This window comes from Hemiscyllium ocellatum, chromosome 17 (genome assembly GCF_020745735.1).
Source record: "Hemiscyllium ocellatum isolate sHemOce1 chromosome 17, sHemOce1.pat.X.cur, whole genome shotgun sequence".
NCBI classification, from domain to species: Eukaryota; Metazoa; Chordata; class Chondrichthyes; order Orectolobiformes; family Hemiscylliidae; genus Hemiscyllium; species Hemiscyllium ocellatum.
In genome coordinates this window covers 74,895,893-74,916,969 of record NC_083417.1, presented here as the reverse complement: position 1 = coordinate 74,916,969, position 21,077 = coordinate 74,895,893, and the positions used below count along the sequence as shown (strand labels likewise).

Genomic DNA, 21,077 nt, shown 5'->3' with positions numbered 1-21,077 from the left:
ATGATGGCGAGCACGAGGGGGTATAGCTTTAAATTGAGGGGTGATAGATATAAGACAGATGTCAGAGGTAGTTTCTTTACTCAGCGAGTAGTAAGGGTATGGAATGCTTTACCTGCAAAGGTAGTAGATTCGCCAACTTTAAGTACATTTAAGTCATCATTGGACAAGCATATGGACATACATGGAATAGTGTAGGTTAGATGGGCTTCAAATTGGTATGACAGGCCGGCGCAACATCGAGGGCCGAAGGGCCTGTACTGCGCTGTTATGTTTTATGTACTTTATCCGTTATGGTGTAAAGCTTCTTGAATGTTGCTGGAGCTGTGTTTATCCATGCAAATGAGTAATATTCCATCATACTTCTGACTTTTAGACAGTGGACAGGCTTTAAGGAAGCATGAGGTGAGTTACTCACTGCAAGAATCCTGCTTCGTAGCCACCGTCTTTATATATATGGCTATTCCAGTTCGGTTTCTGGTCAATAATAACCCCCAGGATGCTGATAATGGGGGATTCAGTGTTAGTGATCCATCGAATGTCAAAGAACAACGTTAGATACTCCTTCGTTGGAGACAGCCATTGCCTGGCAGTTGTGTGGTGTTCATTTTATGTGTCACTTGTCAGCTGAAGCCTGCATATAACCCAGGTCTCGCTGCATTTGGACACCAAATGTTTCAGCATTTGAGGAGTCGCAAATGGTGTTGCAATCATTGGCAAACATCCTCAGTTCTGACCTGAAGATGGTTAGACCATGAAAACTATACTGAGGAACTCTTGCAGAGATGTCCTGGAACAGAGATGATTGACCTCCAATAACCACAGCTATCTTCCTTTGTGCCACTTATGATTCCCATGGTAGATAAACTACATCCCAAGTCCATCAGAGATATTGAAGATCTCAATGAAACTTAACTCAACTGTTTTCAAACACATCCATTTGAAAATTACACTCTGCAAGCTGAAAAAAGGTTTGTAGATTCCATATCAGAAAAGAGACAAATAAAGTAGCAGGAAATATTGATATTTCAACAGGAAAGCATAGAAAATTATCATGTTGCTAAGAAGTGATTTCACTAAGTTACTACACACAATAGGAGGTAATGGCATGTCAAATCATTCCTCTTGAGTAGGCAGGGAATCCCAATTTACCATCCCAGTTGTACTAAGTGTCCAAAATGACAAAGTGACAAAGCAGATGGACCTGGTATATTAGATGAACAAATCAGCACCATTCACAATTCATCAACTACTGAGGCAGACAATGTTCAAATGCAACAAGCTCTGGACAATATCCCGGCTTGAGATGACAGGTGGCCAGTAACATTCGTGCCACACAAGTTCCAGGCAATGACCATCTCCGTTAAGAGACAGTTTAATTACTGCCCCTTGACATTCAGTGGTGTTGCCATCACTCAGTCCCTTGCTGTCAACATCCTTGCAGTGACCATTGGCCTGAAACTCAGCTGGACTCGCCACATCCACAAATGGCTACAAGATCAGGTGAGAGGCTCAAAAAAGTACGATGAGTAACTCCCCTCCTGACTCCCCAAATCCTGTCCATGATCTACAAGGCATTGTAGTGTGATGGAATACTCCCCAGTTACCTGGAAGGGTGCAGCTGCTGCAACATTCAAGAAGTTTAACACCATCCTGGACAAAGCAACCCACTTGATTGTCACTGAATGTACAAAGATCTACTCCCTCTACCACCAAGTAGTAGAGTGGTCGATCTACAGGATGCCCTGCAGGAATATACCAAAAATCCTTAGATAGCACCTTCTAAATCCATGCCCACTTCCATCAAGAAGATCAAGGATAGCAGATATATGAGAACACAGCAACCTGCAAATTCATTCCAAGCCAATCACCATTCTGACTTGGAAATCTATTCATTGTTGCTGGGTCAAAATCTTGGTATTCCCTCCTTACTGCATTGTCGGTCAACCTACAACATGTGATCTGCAGTGATTCAAGAAGGCAGCTTACCATCACCTTCTCAAGAGCATCTAGGGACAGGAAATAAATGCTGACCAGATAGCCATACCCACATCCTACCAGTGAATCTAAAAAAAATTGGACCTTTGGCTATACAGGCTATACAACATGTCCAACAATTGCTTCGCAGCTCACAAACTTCAGACTGTAGAAGTGACCAAGATACTGGTTGTACGTTTGCTCGCTGAGCTGGTAGATTTGTCCTCAGATGTTTCGTCACTACGTTAGGTAACATGATCAGTGAACCTCCAATGAAGCGCTGGTGTTCTGCCCTGCTTGCTATTTATGTGTCTTAGTCTGTTGTGATTGGTGATATCACTTATGGTTCTTTATCTGACAGGTCAGTAAATGAGGTCCAAATCGATGTATTTATTAATGGAGTTCTGGTTTGAATGTCATGCCTCTTAAGACCGTAAGTAATACCATAAGACATAGGAGTGGAAGTAAGGCCATTTGGCCTATCGATTCCACTCCGCCATTCAATCACGGCTGATGGGCATTTCAACTCCACTTACCAGCATTCTCCCCGTAGCCCTTAATTCCTCGTGACATCAAGAGTTTATCAATCTCTGCCTTGAAAACATTTAGCGTCCCAGCCTCCACTGCACTCTGTGGCAATGAATTCCACAGGCCCACCACTCTCTGGCTGAAGAAATGTCTCCGCATTTCTGTTCTGAATTGACCCCCTCTAATTCTAAGGCTGTGTCCACGGGTCCTAGTCTCCTCGCCTAACGGAAACAATTTCCTAGTGTCCACCCTTTCCAAGCCATGTATTATCTTGTAAATTTCTATTAAATATCCCCTTAATCTTCTAAACTCCAATGAATACAATGCCAGGATCTTCAGCCGTTCCTCGTATGTTTGACCAACCATTCCAGGGATCATCCATGTGAATCTCCGCTGGATATGTTCCAGTGCCAGTATGTCCTTCCTGAGGTGTGGGGACCAGAACTGGACACAGTACTCCAAATGGGGCCTAACCAGAGCTTTATAAAGTATCAGTAGCACAACAGTGCTTCTATATTCCAACCCTCTTGAGATAAATGACAACATTGCATTCGCTTTCTTAATCACGGACTCAACCTGCATGTTTAGCTTTAGAGAATCCTTGACTAGCACTCCCAGATCCCTTTGTACTTTGGCTTTATGAATTTTCTCACCGTTTAGAAAGTAGTCTATGCTTTTATTCTTTTTTCCAAAGTGCAAGACCTCACATTTGCTAACATTGAATTCCATCAGCCTGGACCACTCTCCCAAACTGTCTAGATCCTTCTGCAGCCTCCCCACTTCTTGAGTACTATCTGCCTGTCCACTTAACTTCATATCATCGGCAAACTTTGCTAGAATGCCCCCAGTCCCTTCATCTAGATCATCAATATATAATGTGAAAAGCTGCGGCCCCCAACACTGAACCCTGCGGGACACTGCTTGTCACCAGCGGCCATTCCGAAAACGAACCTTTTATCCCAACTCTCTGCCTTCTGTCAGACAGCCAATCCTCAATCCATCCCAGTAGCTCACCTCAAACACCATGGGCCCTCACCTTGCTCAGCAGCCTCCCGTGTGGCACCTTATCAAAGGCCTTTTGGAAGTCTTGATAGACTGCATCCGCTGGGTTTCCCTGGTCTAACCTACTTGTCACCTCATCAAAGAGTTTCAACAGGTTTGTCAGACACGACCTCCCCTTACTAAATCCATGTTGACTTGTTCTAATCAGACTCTGCTCTTCCAAGACTTTAGAAACCTCATCCTTAATGATGGATTCTAGAATTTTACCAACAACCGAGGTTAGGCTAATTGGCCTATAATTTTCCATCTTTTGTCTTGATCCTTTCTTGAACAAGGGGATTACAACTGCGATCTTCCAATCATCTGGGACTTTCCCTGACTCCAGTGACTTTCGAAAGATCTCAACCAATGCCTCCGCTATTTCCTAAGCCACCTCTCTCAGAACTCTAGGGTGTATCCCATCGGGGCCAGGAGATTTATTAATTTTAAGACCTTTTAGCTTTTCTAGCACTTTCTCTTTTGTAATGGCAAACATTCTCAACTCAGACCCCTGACTCCCTTTAATTGTTGGGATATTACCCATCTCTTCCACTGTGAAGACTGATGCGAAGTACTTATTAAGTTCTCCTGCTATTTCCTTATCTCCCATCACTGGGCTTCCAGCATCAGTTTGAAGTGGCCCAATGTCTACTTTTGCCTATCGTTTGTTTCTTATGTATTGAAATAAACTTTTACAATCATTTCTAATATTACTGGCTAATCTACCTTCATATTTGATGCTCTCCTTCCTTATTTCTCTCTTTGGTATCCTCTGTTTGTTTTTGTAGCCTTCCAATCTTCTGATTTCCCACTGCTCTTGGCCACTTTATAGGATCTCTTATTTTCTTTTTCTTGGAATTCCTGTGCGTGTCTTTGTTTAGCCTGACCCAGGATGGATATATTGTCTTTGTCTGAGTGTATGGATACTAGTGATAGTTGGTCATGTCTTTTGGTGGCTAGTTGGTGCTCATGTATCCTGATGGCTAGTTTCCTGCCCATCTGTCCTATGTGATGATCAGTGACGGAATCAGCCTCTGTGACTTATCCATGGTATGTAACAGGATCACTCATCTCATTCTTGCACAAAACTTAATCCATATAACCAAAGGTACTAGATTAACTGAGCTGATAAGCAACATGCTAGCCATCAGGTATTTATTTTTTAATTGAAATGGGAAGAGAAGCAAATGACACTGAAAAATATTTCACCTTCATGTAGTATTCTCAAACTGTGCTGTTCAATGTGTATTACGAACAACATGTCCATTCCTTCAGCTGAAAGAATACACAGAAATTGCTGGTGAAATACAGCAGACCTGGCAAATTCTGTGTAAAGAAAGCAGAGTTAACGTTTTGAGTCCAGTGACTCTTCATCAGAACTGTTCACAGCTAGGAATATTAATTCAGCTACCAGCAGACCTCCTCAGCAGTTGCAGAGCTCTTACTGGCTGTCTGAAACCTACTAGACTGAATAATCTGTACCTGGAACATTGCTGCACCTGTTGTAAGGAGACAAGTTACATTAAGAGTAGAACAGACAAAGCAGACTAATGACTTTCATCAACCTCTCTTCCAGAAAAATGATTAACTATAGGACACAGCTTCTTTCATATTGTCCAGCCCCTAGATTATAATCCCTACAACTGTTATCTTCTCATTGGATAAGGCATCTACAAATAAAGGCACAAAATTGCGTCCCACCAGCAGCCAGTGAAATATAACTTGACTGTGCCACAGTCACTTTGGGACTGGTGTGAGCCTTTGCAAGGCCTTATGTACTGATGTGAGGATGCAGCCAAATTAATTCTGTCAACTGTGACTGTGGGAAGCTGTCAGCTCCAAGAATGCCTTCTACGGGCAGAGATGTTTGCACATCTGCAAGTCATCAATTCTCAAGCTAAAGCCTATACACCATATTGGTGAGAGAAGGTTTAGCAATGTGACAAAAAAAATCCACCATACATATACATGCTGACCAGGAAATGCATTCATTTTAAAAGTTATCATCGGTGTACTTGAACTCCTCCATTACCTTGCTTCTCCCCATCCCTGCAACCTACTTTAGATCTATGATCTTTAAGAATGCTGCGGTTCTGGTTTCATGTATTTTTCCTAATTTCCTAGTCACCACTTTTAGCAACTGTGTCTTTGGCTGTCAAAGCTCTAAGTTCCCTCCCTAAACCCCTGCATCTAGATCTGTCCTCTTCTCAGTTATTCATTAAAACTTACCCTGTTTGACCAAGCTTTTAGTAATCTGTGTTAATATCTTTTTATATGTCTCATTGTCCATTTTTGTCTGATTAATCTCTCATTAGGGTATTGTAGAATGTTTGATCATACAAAATGGTGCTATATGAATCCAGGTATTACAATGAGGCATACACAGGGCGCCTTCACTTTTTCTTGGAATTAAAGATTCGCAGTTCTTCGAAAGCTTGTTTTTTTTCACCCTATAATCCCACTTTTTAAATTCCAGGTGAAGATTCTAATTCCGAATCCAATGACCCTGAGATAATTCCATGTTATTCAAGTTTTGAAAGCCAGCAAAAGATCGAAACGTTTGTGAATGATGTTGTGAAAATCCAGGAGGAGATTCTGGAAGAACAGCAGCTATTGGCTGAAAGAAAAACTGAGACACCTACTGAGAATCAGCCAAAAGGATCCAGTGCAGAGATAGTAGACCAAGCTGCTTTACCTTGCAGTTTGGACAGAGGGAATAGTACTGAGTTCACGCAGTCAGAAGAACAGGTTTTCTCACCATCACTGGATCCTTCTGACCAGTTGCAGAGCACAGTCTTCAACAGTAACATTGCAGGTTAAAGTATTTTCAACTTACTTCAAGAGTCGTGGAGATGTACTGCACGGGAAACAGACCCTTCAGTCCAACTCGTCCATGCTGATCAGATATCCTAAATGAATCTAGTCCCATTTGCCAGCACTTGGCATATCCCTCTAATCCCTTCCTATTCATACACCCATCCAGATGCCTTTAAATGTTGTAAATGTACCAACCTACACCACTTTGTCTGGCAGCTCAATCCATCCACATAGCATCCTCTGCGTGAAAATGTTACCCCATAGGTTCCTTTTAAATCCTTCCCCTCTAACCCTAAACCGATGCCCTCTAGTTCTTGACTCCCCCAACCCAAGGAAACGACCTTGTCTATCTATTTGTCCTATTCATGCCCCTCATGATTTTAGAAACCTCTATAAGGTCATCCATCAGACTTGGACGCTCGAGGAAAAACCTGTTCAGCCTCTCCCAATAGCTCAAATCCTCCAACTTTGGCAACATCCTTGTAAGTCTTTTCTGAGCCCTTTCAAGTTTCACAACATCCATTCTATAGGAGGGAGACCAGAATTGCATACAATGTTCCAAATTGGCCTAACCAATATGCTGTATAGCTCCCAACTCATATACTCAATGCTCTGAACACTAAAGGAAAGCATGCCAAATGTCTACTTCACTAAACTATCTACGTGAGACTCCATTTTCAAGGAAATATAACCTGCACTCCAAGGTCTTTGTTCAGCAACACTCCCAGGACCTTACCATTAAGTGTAAAAGTCCTGCCCTGATTTCCCTTTTCAAAATGCAGTTCCTCTCACTTATCTAAATTAAATTCCACTGGCCCATCTGTTGTACAGTGAGATAACCTTTTTTACTAGGAGAAAGTGAGGACTGCAGGTGTTGGAGATCAGAGTCAAAAGGTGTGGTCGTGTAAAAGCACAGCAGGTCCGGCAGTATCCAAAGAGCAGGAGAGTTGACGTTTCAGGCATTCCTGATGAAGGGTTTATGCCCAAAACGTTGATTCTCCTACTCCTCAGATGCTGCTTGATCTGCAGTGCTTTTCCAGCACCACACGTTGCAACTCCAACCTTATTCGCTGTCCGCTATACCTCCAATTTTCGTGTAATCTGCAAAGTTACTAACTATACCTCTCATGGTCACATCCAATTCATTTATATAAATGGCAAAAAGCAGTGGACCCAGCGCCAATCCTTGTGGCACATCACTGGTCACAGGCCTCCAGTCTGAAAAGTAACCCTCCTCCATCACTCTCTGTGTTCTTATCTTCAAGCCAGTCCTTTATCCAAATGGCTAGTTCTCCTTGTATTCCGTGACCAAACTTGCTAACCAGGTGTTTTAAAAACTTAATAGTGTTTTAAAAATAGTGAAACATGCAAACATTTGATTAACAGCAAAAATCAAAATATTTAAGGTATTAAAGGTTGATATTAATGAAGATGACATACTGCATAGGAAGGAATATTTACATAGCTATCGTTTGTAACTGGGCAAAAGTGAGGACTGAAGATGCTGGAGATTATAGTCTTAGAGTGTGGTGCTGGAAAAGCACAGCAGGTCAGGCAGCATCCGAGGAGCAGGAGAATCAATGTTTTGGGCAAAAGCCCCTCAACAGAAATGAGGGCTTTTGCCAGTCCTCCGTTTCTCCTAGTGAAAAACGTTATCTTACAGTACAAAGGTATCTGGATTAAATGGACTCATGGGCAGAGGACTGGCAGATGGAATTTAATTTAGATAAATGCGAGGTGCTGCATTTTGAAAAGGCAAATCAGGGCAGGACTCTTACACTGAGTTGTAAGGTCTTTTAACTTCATTCCTTATGAAGGCCTTTTACCCAAAACATTGATGCTCCTGCTCCTCGGATGCTACCTAACCTGCTGTGCTTTTCCAGCACCGCACAATCCTTTGTAATTGGGACAATGTAGGTCGGCAAGCACAAAGGTGATAGATGAACAGAATTCAATGTAAGAATATTGGTGACAGAGTTTGAATGATCAGAGATTTATGGAGATGAGAAAATGGAATGCTGGCACAGAATGCACTGGAGTCATCAGAGCAAGGGATAACAAGGGATGTGGATTCAGCAGTAGAGTGAGAAACAGTATTGAATTTGCAAGGGTTGCATGTTGCCCTTTTTTTAAACCAGTGGCATGTTGTTCCACCAATGTAGATGTCATTTGAGAAATTGCAAATGTTGGTATCTGTGTGGCAGTATCTATGGACAGTGAAACAGAGTTAACTTTTTGAGTCTGATATGAGTCATATCAGTTTGAAACAATAATCCTGTTTCTTGCTCTGCAGACACTGTGTGACTTAGAATCATAGAGTCATACAGATATACAGCATGGAAACCAGACTCATCGGTCCACCTCGTCCATTCCAACCAGATATTCTAACCTAGTCTAGTCCCATCTCCCAACACTTGGCCCATATCCATGTAAACCCTTCCTATTCATATACCCATCCAGATGCCTTTTAAATGCTGTTAATTGTAGTAACCTCCACCACTTCCTCTGGCAGCTTATTCCATACACATACCACCCTGTGTGTGAAAAAGTTGCCCCTTAGGTCCTTTTTATATCTTTCCTCTCTCACCCTTAAACTATGTCCTCTAGTTCTGGACTCCCCCACCTCAGGGAAAAGACCTTGTCTATTTATCCTATCTATGCCTCTCATGATTTTAGAAACCTCTGTAAGATCACCCCTCAGTCTCCGATGCTAGGGAAAACAGACCCAGCACATTCTGTTTTAATTCAAATTTCCAGCATCAGCAGCATTTTGCTGTTATTTGACTGTATCTGTGCCACTGTTTTAAATTTGTGACAACCATTACACTTGCTCAAGTCTGTAATTTTACATTACTAGGGGACTCATGTGTTTTTTTCATCCCTGTTCTCAGGCTCATCATCAAACAAGATGCCTGCTGAGAGGGTTCTGGTGACGGAACTGGCAAAGACAAACACCATAGAGACCATTTGCTTAGAAGAGGACAGGAAATTGTATATTGACGTGAGTCAAGCGCAAATGCAGAAATGATCAAAGCTAACAGAATCTAAATAGTTGTATGGAAAAGTTTTCTGATAATTTAGAATACAGTAGCCTCCTTCCCCCTCCCCCAGACACATGGGGGATACGTCCCAAGACCTACCGCAGAAGCATAAAATCACGGATAGGTGCAAACCCTTGGTGCCTGGTTGCAGAAGGTTTCCGAATATATGTTCGGGCCGCTGTAAACTGTGGGTAACTGAAACTGGCGATCGACCTGTATTGCAGAACAGAAGGCTCTGAAGGATTATTTCCTGATTTCACTCCTTAATGTCTGAGTAATATCTAATGGAATGCATTGGTTGTGTTTTAGTGGCAATTCAACAGCTTCATTTGTACATCTAATTTTGTTAATTTATTTTTATTTTTAAATGTTTTAAGATTGAATGCATTTTCTAAAACTAATACAGTTTAAAATGGAATTCTCAACACTGTTAGTACAGTCTAGTCAAAAGTTGAAAAAGATTTTTCAACATACAAATCTTGAATCCACTGATGGGTGAGTGCCGAACCAGAGGACACAGCTTAAAAATACAGGGTTGACCATTTAGGACAGAGATGAGGAGAAACTTCTTCACCCAGAGAGTGGTGGCTGTGTGGAATGCTCTGCCCCAGAGAGCAGTGGAGGTCCAGTCTCTGGATTCATTTAAGAAAGAGTTGGATAGAGCTCTCAAGGATAGTGGAATCAAGGGTTATGGAGATAAGGCAGGAACAGGATACTGATTAAGGATGATCAGCCATGATCATATTGAATGGTGGTGCAGGCTTGAAGGGCAGAATGGCCTACTCCTGCACCTATTGTCTATTGTCTATTAATGTTCAAATTTGGAGATGCAAAGACTTTCTGCAGTGAGGTGTGGTAAGTTTGGTAGCAAGCACCATTATTAGTGATGGAGATAAGCCCAATAAAGAAGTTTGGTGTCTAATATCCAACTTGTATAAAATCAAACAAGCAGAAACTTGTCCTTCACAATGCCTTGTGTGATTAACAGCATTTTTAAAAATGTATTACTATTCTTTGATTTTAATCAATTTGTGTGTCCGGTGATGTTCCATGCATTTAAAATCCTCTTCCTGAATTTCTTGTATGTTTGTAAATAACATATTTAAAAATCTTATGTTTATCCAGATTCATATATCTGTTCTTCTTTATAGGATCTACCTGACTTAGAAGAACTGAGTGACTCATCAGAACCTGATCAGGCCTCAAGCTGCAAGGTAAACTATTGCATTCTCTCCATTCTGCTTCAATTTGAGTTTTTCTAAATAATGCAATTTAGTAAGCTTACTATATTTTTGGATGATCTGCCTGTACAGCCATCAAATTAAAAGTGTGATGAGCAAATTTAGTTCCTCTAGCATGTTCCACCAATCAGTGAGATTATAGTGGTTCCATGACCTAATGTGCTCCACATCCATTAATTTCTTAGCTGTCCAGAGTTGTGGCACATGCCTGCAGATATCAAATAACAAATTCAGAAACATGGATTTTAGCATATATTAGAGAATAAGGTTCAACAGCTCCAAATGGTAGAAAAACAGTGTATGGTGATGAGCAAGGTCCCACAGAGCAGATGCTTACCCTCCAGGGAGCATTTAGATTGCATCAGTGGAATGTAAATGTAGGGGTGTGCAGGCTAGGTAGATTAGCCTTGGGAAATGCACGGTTACAGGAATAGGCTGGGTCTGGGTGGGATGCTTAATGTGGACTCGATGGACCAAATGGCCTGCTTCCACACTATAGAGATCAGAAATCTTTCATATCCTATTTCACCACAGGAGAGGTTCCAAAAGACTAGAAAATAACCAATTGTTGTTCCGTTATTTAAGTAGGGCAATAGGGATAATCCAAGAAACTGTTGGGCAGCGAGCCTTCCGTCAGTGTAGGGAAATTATTGGAGAAGATTCTGAGGGACAGGATTTATTTGCATTTGCAACATAGATGGAAGCCATTCGTCTTTTGAAAGATCTATCCAATTATTGCCACTTCCCCCCCCCCCCTTGTTCCCTATATTCCTGCACATTTTCCCCCTTCATGTATGTATTCAGTCTCTTTCAAATCAGTTTCCACAGCACGTTCAGATTATTAGAATATTCTGAGTAAAAAGACTCCTCTCCCTTGAGTGCTTTTGTCAATTATCTTAATGCATTCTAATTTCATAATAGATTTAATTTACTGCTATTAAATCTACAATGTCCTGTTTGCTATGAATTCCCTAAATTATTTTTTCTATATTGAACAAATTTGTGTTGCAGACGTTTCGTCCCCTGTCTAGGTGACATCCTCAGTGCTTGGGAGCCTCCTGTGAAGCGCTTCTGTGTTGTTTCCTTCCGGCATTTATAGTGATTTGTCTCTGCCGCTTCCAGTTGTCAGTTCCAGCTGTCCGCTGTAGTGGCCGGTATATTGGGTCCAGGTCAAAGTGTTTGTTGATAGAATCTGTGGATGAGTGCCATGCCTCTAGGAATTCCTTGGCTGTTCTCTATTTGGCTTGTCCTATAAGAGGAGTGTTGTCCCAGTCGAACTCATGTTGCTTGTCATCTCCATGTGTGGCTACTAAGGATAGCTGGTTGTATCGTTTTGTGGCTAGTTGGTGTTCATGGATACAGATTGTTAGCTGTCTTCCCTGTTTGTCCTATGTAGTGTTTTGTGCAGTACTTGCATGGGATTTTGTACACTATGTTGGTTTGGTCATGCTGGGTATTGGGTCCTTTGTCCTGGTGAATTATTGTCTGAATTGGCTGTCGGTTTGTGTGCTGTTATAAGTCCTAGTGGTCGCAATTGTCTGGCTGTCAGTTCAGAAATGTTCTTGATGTATGGTAACGTGGCTAGTCCTTTGGGTTGTGGCATGTTCTCAATTCGTTGTCTTTCACTAAGGCATCTGTTGATGAAATTGTGGGGGTATCCGTTTTTGCAGTTCTGGTGTGCTGCAGTGTGTTGTGGCCCTTTGAACAGTGTCTTTTTGTGTGTGTTCTTGCTATTCACCACCCCACAACTTTGCCCCCAACTATTAAACCGTTTAACCTGTTCTTTAGTTTCCTTATGATTCAAATGCACTGCTCCCAACTTCACCAGAGCTGGTGCCAGTGCTCTTAAAACTGAATCCCCCCTTTCCTCCCCCACCCCCTCTCCACTACCTCACTTTGTGCCCAAATCCTTTAGCCAAACTGTGGCTTCAATTTCTACGTAGATTATTTACCACCAATACCCCCACTTCTGCTGTCTCCTAGACACCTCTAACTTGCAAGAGAGGAGTGTGGTTTAATGGTTATGTTCTGATCATTTAGGGTGTAGGTTTGCTCGCTGAACTGTAGGTTTGCATAGGGATAGTATGTGTGTGGAGTCTGAGGAGGTAGGGGAAGCCCTAAATGAGTTTTGCTTCTGTCTTTACAAAAGAAACAAACTTTGTAGTGAGTGAAACCTTTGAAGAGCAGGTGTGCATGCTGGAATGGATAGAGATAGAGGAAGCTGATGTGATAAAAGTTTTGTCTAACATTAAGATTGACAAGTCGCCAGGCTCGGACCAGCTTTGTCCTCGGCTGCTTTGGGAAATGAGAAATGCAATTGCTTCGCCACTTGTGAAGATCTTTGCATCCTCGCTCTCCACTGGAGTCGTACCTGAGGACTGGAGAGAGGCAAATGTAATTTCTCTCTATAAGAAAGGAAATAGGGAAATCCCCGGCAATTACAGACCAGTAAGTCTCACGTCTCACGTCTGTCGTCTGGAAGGTGTTAGAAAGGATTCTGAGGGATAGGATTTATGACCATCTGGAAGAACATGGCTTGATTAAATGCAGTCAACACGGCTTTGTAAGGGGCTGGTCATGCCTCACAAACCTTATTGAGTTCTTTGAGGATGTAACTAGAAAGGTTGATGAGGGTCGAGATGTGGATGTGGTGTATATGGACTTCAGCAAAGCATTTGATAAGGTTCCCCATGGTAGGCTCATTCAGAAGGCCAGGAGGAATGGGATACAGGGGAACTTAGCTGTCTGGATACAGAATTGGCTGGCCAACAGAAGACAGCGAGTGGTAGTAGAAGGAAAATATTTTGCCTGGAAGTCAGTGGTGAGTGGTGTGTTCCACAGGGCTCTGTCCTTGGGCCTTTACACTTTGTAATTTTTATTAATGACTTGGATGAGGGGATTGAAGGATGGGTCAGCAAGTTTGCAGACAACACAAAGGTTGGAAGTGTCATTGACAGTATAGAGGGCTGTTGTAGGCTGCAACGGGACATTGATAGGATGCAGAGATGGGCTGAGTGGTCGCACATGGAGTTCAACCTGGATAAACGCGAAGTGATGCATTTTGGAAGGTCGAATTTGAAAACTGAGTACAAGATTAAGGATAGGATCCTTGGCAGTTCGGAGGAACAGAGGGATCTTGGTGTGCAAGGTGTCCCTTAAAATGGCTACCCAAGTGGACAGGGTTGTTAAGAAAGCATATGGTGCTTTGGCTTTCATTAACAGGGGGATCGAGTTTAAGAGTTGTGAGATCTTGTTGCAGCTCGATAAAACTTAGACTGCACTTGGAATTCTGGTCACCCTATTATAGGAAAGATGTGGATGCTTTGGAGAGGGTTCAGAGGAGGTTTACCAGGATGCTGCCTGGACTGGAGGGCTTATCTTATGAAGAGAGGTTGACTGAGCTCGGACTTTTTTCATTGGAGGAAAGGAGGAGGAGAGGGGACTTAATTGAGGTATACAAGATAATGAGAGGTATAGATAGTCTCTGGCTATCGACTCTATTTCCCAGGGCAGAAATGGCTAACACGAGCGGTCATAGTTTTAAGCTGGTTGGAGGAAAGTATAGAGGGGATGTCAGAGGCGGGTTCTTTACACAGAGTTGTGAGAGCATGGAATGCGTTGCCAGCAACAGTTGTGGAAGCAAGATCATGGGGACATTTAAGAGACTGCTGGACATGCATATGGTCACAGAAATTTGAGGGTGCATACATGAGGATCAATGGTCGGCACAACATCATGGGCTGAAGGGCCTGTTCTGTGCTGTACTGTTCTATATTCTATGTTTGATATCCAGACGTTTCATTACCTGGCTAGGTAACATCATCAGTGGCGACCTCCAAATGAAGCAAAGCTGTTGTCTCCTGCTTTCAGGAAACGTCTGGATATCAAACCTACAGCTCAGCGAGCAAACCTACACCCTAAACCTCAACCTGAGCTACAAACCTTCACAAATTCTGATCATTGTTTCATTTAATGTGGCAATAATGGCCATTTTGGTCAATGTGAGATAAAGGGTCCCTGTGGTGAACAGGTACATCCGGGAAACCATAATTTTCTCAAATGTGTAACATAAAATTGAAATATTTCCCCTCTTCTTTCAGACTGTCTATCGGCCAAAGATTGAGATCATTGCTGCTGAATATGACAATAGAGAGTTGGGCATGGGGGAAGGTATGGAAGGTCTCATTCGGAAGGTCACAGATGAAATAAATGAAGAAAGTTCAGCAGATCTAAAAGAGAATGAATGTGGAGATAAAACTAGTCAAAAGAAACGAAGTGGAATTTCAGAAGAAAAGTCTGCGACACAACTAACTACCAACAAAATAGGAAACATGTTAACAAGTGAGAGAAATGTAGAGAGAACAACACTTGAACTGAGTACTCCACCAGGGATACCTGAGGAAGACCAGCCTACAAGAATACTCATCGAGGAAATCTCTAGCCAATCTGTAACTGAGAGCACTGATCAAATTAAACTACTGACTGAAGGTAAAAACACTGAGAGCAGGTAATGATTTACTCCTGTACTATTTTTCCATGAGTGTTCTCTGGATCAGCCATTTATATATCCAATGGCTGTTAGAGCAGACCAAAGACGAGTGAATCTGTAACCAATCTGCCGCTTCCAATGCCTCGATCTTCCATCAACTTCCCAGACAGCCATAGGTCAGGAATGTCTTGGAATGCTGTCTACTTGCAATTACAACAACTCTCAAACTTGACACTAATTAGTATAAAGTAGTCTAGGAGTAGTCAACTTGGCACCGCCTTCTTGACCTGCCCATCTTCCTTGAGAAAGTGAGGACTGCAGATGCTGGAGATCAGAGCTGAAAATATGTTGCTGGAAAAGCGCAGGAGGTCAGGCAGCATCCATAGAGCAGGAGAATCGATGTTTCGGGCATGCCCAAAGGGCTCATGCCCGAAACGTCGATTCTCCTGCTCCTTGGATGCTGCCTGACCTCCTGTGCTTTTCCAGCAACACATTTTCAGCTCTGTCCATCTTCCTTCCCAACTATCCACTCCACCCTCCTTTCCAACCTATCACCTTCACCCCCACCTTCATGTACTTCTCGCATTTACAGCTACCTACCCCCAGTCCCACCCCCTCCCATTTAACTCTCAGCCCCCTTGGGCCACAAGCGTCATTCTTGATGAAGGTTTTCATCTCAAAACATTGATTCTCCTGCAGCTCAGATGCTGTCTGACTGGCTGTGCTTTTCCACCTTCACACTCTTCAACTATAGTCTACCTGATTTGCACATGACCTGAAACAAAATATTCCCTCCACCACTGATGCACAACAGCTTTTGTATGTGCTACCAAAAGTGTATAGCAATTTGCCAAGGCTTCATGAGCAAATTTCAAATTTCCCACCACTGTACAACAGTTGGAACAGCTGATGCATTTGAATAGAATCCTTCATTACTTCCTATCAAACCACATTATTATAACTTGGATATGTACTCACCATTCATTCAGTACATTGGGTTATGAACCTCGAACTAACTTGGCTTGACCGTATTGTAAAATTAATTCACTACACTGACGGAAATCACCAAATCATCTGTGATACTTTTCACCTCTTACCTACCACCACTAAATCACCCATGTTTCTAATTAGTCTATGTACAAAACCCACTAACGGCAATGCAGTATCACCAAAGGTGTGGGAAGGGGAGAACAAGAGGAAAGGGATCAAATCAAAATGGACTTGGAAGGGAAAGTAAGGCATTCCACCTCCTGCAGTAGCCACCTGTCTCTAAGCATATTGAGTAGTGGTGGACACGGCCTGTTCCCTTTCCAAGAACACCCATGCAAAAAGGTAGCTGCAGAAGAGGGGCAGACATTGGCAAGTGTGACCCCCTCCACATCCTGCTGCCTGGACCTATTAATGGTCGACATGAGCTGGCCTGGGCAGGTCATAGAGTCCCACAACACGGAAACTGTATGGAAACCCTTTGGTCCCTCCAACTTCTCCACACCGGATGCCCAAAGATCAGTTGCATGGGGCTTTAGGTGGACCTGAAAACACAACAAAGATTTTTCAACTAACTGAAAAGGGGTTGCAACCACCTACAACCAAAATGTACGTGGCCCTGACTCCACAGCTCTGTAAAATAAATAATTGGTGAGAAGATAACAAAGAATACAATAAGTGAATGGGGGTGGAGATGGAGGTGATAGGTCAGAGAGGAGGGTGTGGGAAGGTAGCAAAGAGTACAATGGGTGAATGGAGGTGGAGATGGAGGTGATAGGTCGGGGGGGGTGGAGCAGATAGGTGGGAAGGGAGATTGGCAAGTGGGACAGGTCATAAGGACAGTGCTGAGCTAGAAGGTTGGAACTGAGGTAAGGTGGGGAGGTGGGGGGGGGAATGAGGAAACTGTTGAAATCTACATTGATGCCCTGGGGTTGAAGTGTTCCGAGGCGGAAGATGAGTTCTTTCTCCAGGCGTCGGGTGGTAAGGGAGCAACAGTAGAGGAGGCCCAGGACTGGGAATGCAAAATCCTAGGGATTACTTGGGAGAAAGAACTCTGCTTACTCCCAAAAATTTCAAGATTTGCAATATCAAAAGATTAGACAATCCTTTAATTAAGAGATTTCAGAACTGTAGCAGTGGACTAATGACCCTTTGTTGCAACAGTAACCACTAACTAATGTTGATGATGTATGTTGCCCAAAATGTGGTATGTATGGACTACCCTGGAACTGATTTGTTCATGTAGAGAGAGAGAGAGAGAGAGAGAGAGAGAAGTTTGAGATTTCCTTCTCTGCAATATTAATGTTGTAGATGTGGTGAGACAGCTCGACCAGCTAACTCATTTTAAAGAGATTAACAGGTATCCTCAATTGAAATAATAGGATGTTGTAAAATTTATACAACCGTATAGACTGAGTCTGCAACTACAGAGCCACATGTAGCTCCTTAGTATCTTATTTCTGGCTCCCAAACTTTAACAGCTGGATCGTTTTGATATACAATTGCTGATAAAAAAAAAATCAAGTCAAGTACCAGAGGGTAAAAGACTAATCACTGTGTTGAAGTTTATGGTTTCAAGTGATTATGTACAGATTTAGGATTTATTTGATTAAGGTAAATCCTGATCCTCAATTCTGAAAATTTCATTAATGCACAGTAGATGCAGAAAGATGTTCCCAATGGCAGGGGAGTCCAGAACCAGGGATCACCATCGAGGATATGGGGGTAAATCATTTAGGACTCAACTGAGGAGAAATGTCTTCACTCAGAAAGCAATGAGTCTGTGGAATTTACTACCACAGAAAGCTGTCAAGGCCAAAACATTTTATGATTTCAGTAATGAGTTGGATATAGCATTTGACTGAAAAGGATCAAAAGATATGCAGGAGTTGGGGGTGGGGGGGGAAGGGGGGAGAGTAGGAACACACTGCTGAGTTGGATGATCAACAATGATCATAACGGCAGAGCACACTGGAAGGGGTGGATTTCTTCTACTGTTCCTATTTTCTATGTTTCTATAACTATAGAGTAGCTATACTATTGGAACAAGTTGAGAACATAGAACAGTTCCACCCTTGATGTTGCGTCAACCTGTGAAACCGATCTGAAGCCCATCTAATCTACACTATTGCATTATCATCCATATATTTATCCAATGACTATTTAAATGCCCTTAAAGTTGGCAAGCCTACTATTGGTGCAGGCAGGGCATTCCACGCCCTTACTTCTGAGTAAATAAAACTACCTCTGACATCTATTCTACGTCTATCACCCCTCAGTTTAAAGCCATGTCCGCTCATGCTAGCCATCACCATCTGAGGAAAAAGGCTCTCACTGTCCAACTTATCTAATCCTCTGATCATCTTGAATGTCTCTATTAAGCCATCCCTTAACCTTCTCTTTAACAAAAACAGCCTCAAGTCCCTCAGCTTTTCAACATAACATCTTCCCTGCATCCTAGGCAACATTCTAGTAAATCTCTTCTGAACCCTTTCCAATGCTTCCGCATCCTTCCTATAATGCCGTGACCAAAACTGTATGCAATACTCCAAGTGCAGCCACATCGGCGTTTTATACAGCTGCAACATGACCTCTTGGCTCTGAAACTCAATCCCTCTACCAATAAAAACTAATACACCAAACACCTTCTTAACCACCCTATCAACCTGGGTGGCAACTCTCAGGGATCTATGTACATGGACAAAGAGATTTCTCCACTCATCCACACTACAGAGAATCTTACCATTAGCCCAGTACTCTGTATTCCTGTTACTCCTTCCAAAGCAAATCACCTCTCACTTTTCCGCATTAAACTCCATTTGCCACCTCTCAGCCCAGCTCTGCACCTTATCTATGTCCCTCTCTAACCTGCAACATTCTTATGCACTGTCCACCAACTTCAGTGTCATCTGCAAAGTTACTAACACGTCCTTGTATGCCCTCGTCCAGGTCATAAAGTCATAGAGAGGTACAGCATGGAAACAGACCCTTTGGTCCAACTCGTCCATGCTGACCAGATTTCCCAAACCAATCTAGTCCTACCTGCCAGCACCCTTCCCATACCCCTCTAAACCCTTCCTATTCATCTCCCAATCCAGATGCCTTTTAATGTTGCAATCATACTAGCCTCCACCACTTCCTTTGGCAGCTCATTCCATATACTTACCACCCTCTGCATGAAAAAGTTGCCCCTCAGGTCTCTTTTATATCTTTCTGCTCTAGTTCTGGACTCCCCCATCTTAGGGAAGGGACTCTGTCTATTTATCCCATCCAGGCCCCTCATGATTTTATAAACCTCTATAAGGTCACCCCTCAACCTCAGACGCTGCAGGGAAAACAGCCTCAGCCTATTCAACCTCTCCCTATAGTTCAAATTCTCCAACCCTGGCATCATCCTTCTAATTCTTTTCTGAACTCTTTCTTGGTTCACAACATCCTTCCAATATTCCAAAAGTGGGCTAACCAATGTCCTGTACAGCCGCAACATGATCTCCCAACTCCTGTACTCACTGCTCTGGCCAATAAAAGAAAGCATACCAAATGCCGCCTTCACTATCCTATCTACCAGCGACTCCACTTTCAAGGAACTATGATCCTGCACTCCAAGGTCTCTGTTCAGCAGCACTCCCCAGGAACTTATCATTAAGTGTAAAGGTTCTGCTAAGATATGCTTTCCAAAAATGCACACCTCACATTTATCTAAAATAAACTTCTGCCACTTCTCAGCCCATTGGCCCATCTGATTAAGATCCAGTTGTAATCTGAGGTAACCTTCTTCACTGTCCACTACACTCAAATTTTGGTGTCATCTGCAAACTTACTAACTATTACCACTTCCAAATCATTTATATAAATGATGAAAAGTAGTGGACCCAGCACCAATCCTTGTGGCACTCCACTTATCATCGGCCTCAAGTCTGAAAAACAACCCTCCACCACCACCCTCTGTCTTCTATCTTTGAGCCAGTTCTGTATCCAAATGGCTAGTTCTCCCTGTATTCCATGAGAACTAACCTTGCTAACCAGTCTCCCATGGGGAATTTTGTCGAACGCCTTACTGAAGTCCATATAGATCATGTCAACCGCTCTGCCCTCTTCGTTACTTCTTCAAAAAACTCAATCAAGTTTATGAGACATCATTTCCCACACACAAAATCATGTTGACAATCCCTAATCAGTCCTTGCCTTTCCAAATACGCGTACATCCTGTCCCTCAGGATTCCCTCCAACAACTTGCCCACCACTGAGGTCAGGCTTACCGGTCTATAGTTCCCTGGCTTGTCCATACCACCCTTAAACAGTGGCACCACGTTTGCCAACCTCCAGTCTTCCAGCACCTCACCTGTGACTATCGATGATATAAATATCTCAGCAAGAGGCCCAGCAATCACTTCCCTCACTTCACACAGAGTTCGAGGGTACCACTGATCAGGTCCTGTGGATTTATCTACTTTTCTGTATTTCAAGCATCCAATGCTTCCTCCTCTGTAATATGGACATTTTTCAAGATATCACCATCTATTTCCCTAGTCTATACCTTCCATGTCCTTTTCCACAGTAAACACTGATGCAAAATACTCGTTTAGTATCTCCCCCATCACATGCGGTTCCACATAAAGTCTGCCTTGCTAATCCTTCAGGGGCTTGTTCTCTCCCTTTTGCCCTTTATGTATTTGTAAAAACCCTTTGGATTCTCTTTAACTCTATTTGCCAAAGTTATCTCATGAGCCTTTTTTGCCTTCTGATTTCCCTCTTAAGTATACTCCTACTGCCGTTATACTCTTCTAAGGATTCACTCGACCTATCCTGTCCATACCTGACATATGCTTCCTTCTTTTTCTTAACCAAACCCTCAATTTCTTTAGTCATTCAGCATTCCCTATACCTACCAAGCTTTCTTTTCACCCTAACAGGCATATGTTGTCTCTGGACTCACTTTATCTCATTTATGAAGGCTTC

General features: G+C 42.7%; 1 protein-coding gene across 1 annotated transcript in view; it reads left to right on the top strand.

The window, feature by feature from the left end:
• The window catches only part of dnaaf1 (dynein axonemal assembly factor 1), a 121,623-nt gene that overhangs the window by 92,734 nt on the left and 7,812 nt on the right, over positions 1 to 21,077 (top strand). The window contains exons 15-18 of the mRNA XM_060837527.1: positions 6,020 to 6,358; positions 9,252 to 9,361; positions 10,553 to 10,615; positions 14,743 to 15,130. Of these exons, the coding sequence (XP_060693510.1) occupies positions 6,020 to 6,358; positions 9,252 to 9,361; positions 10,553 to 10,615; positions 14,743 to 15,130 (900 nt within the window). The remainder of the gene's footprint in view (positions 1 to 6,019; positions 6,359 to 9,251; positions 9,362 to 10,552; positions 10,616 to 14,742; positions 15,131 to 21,077) is intronic.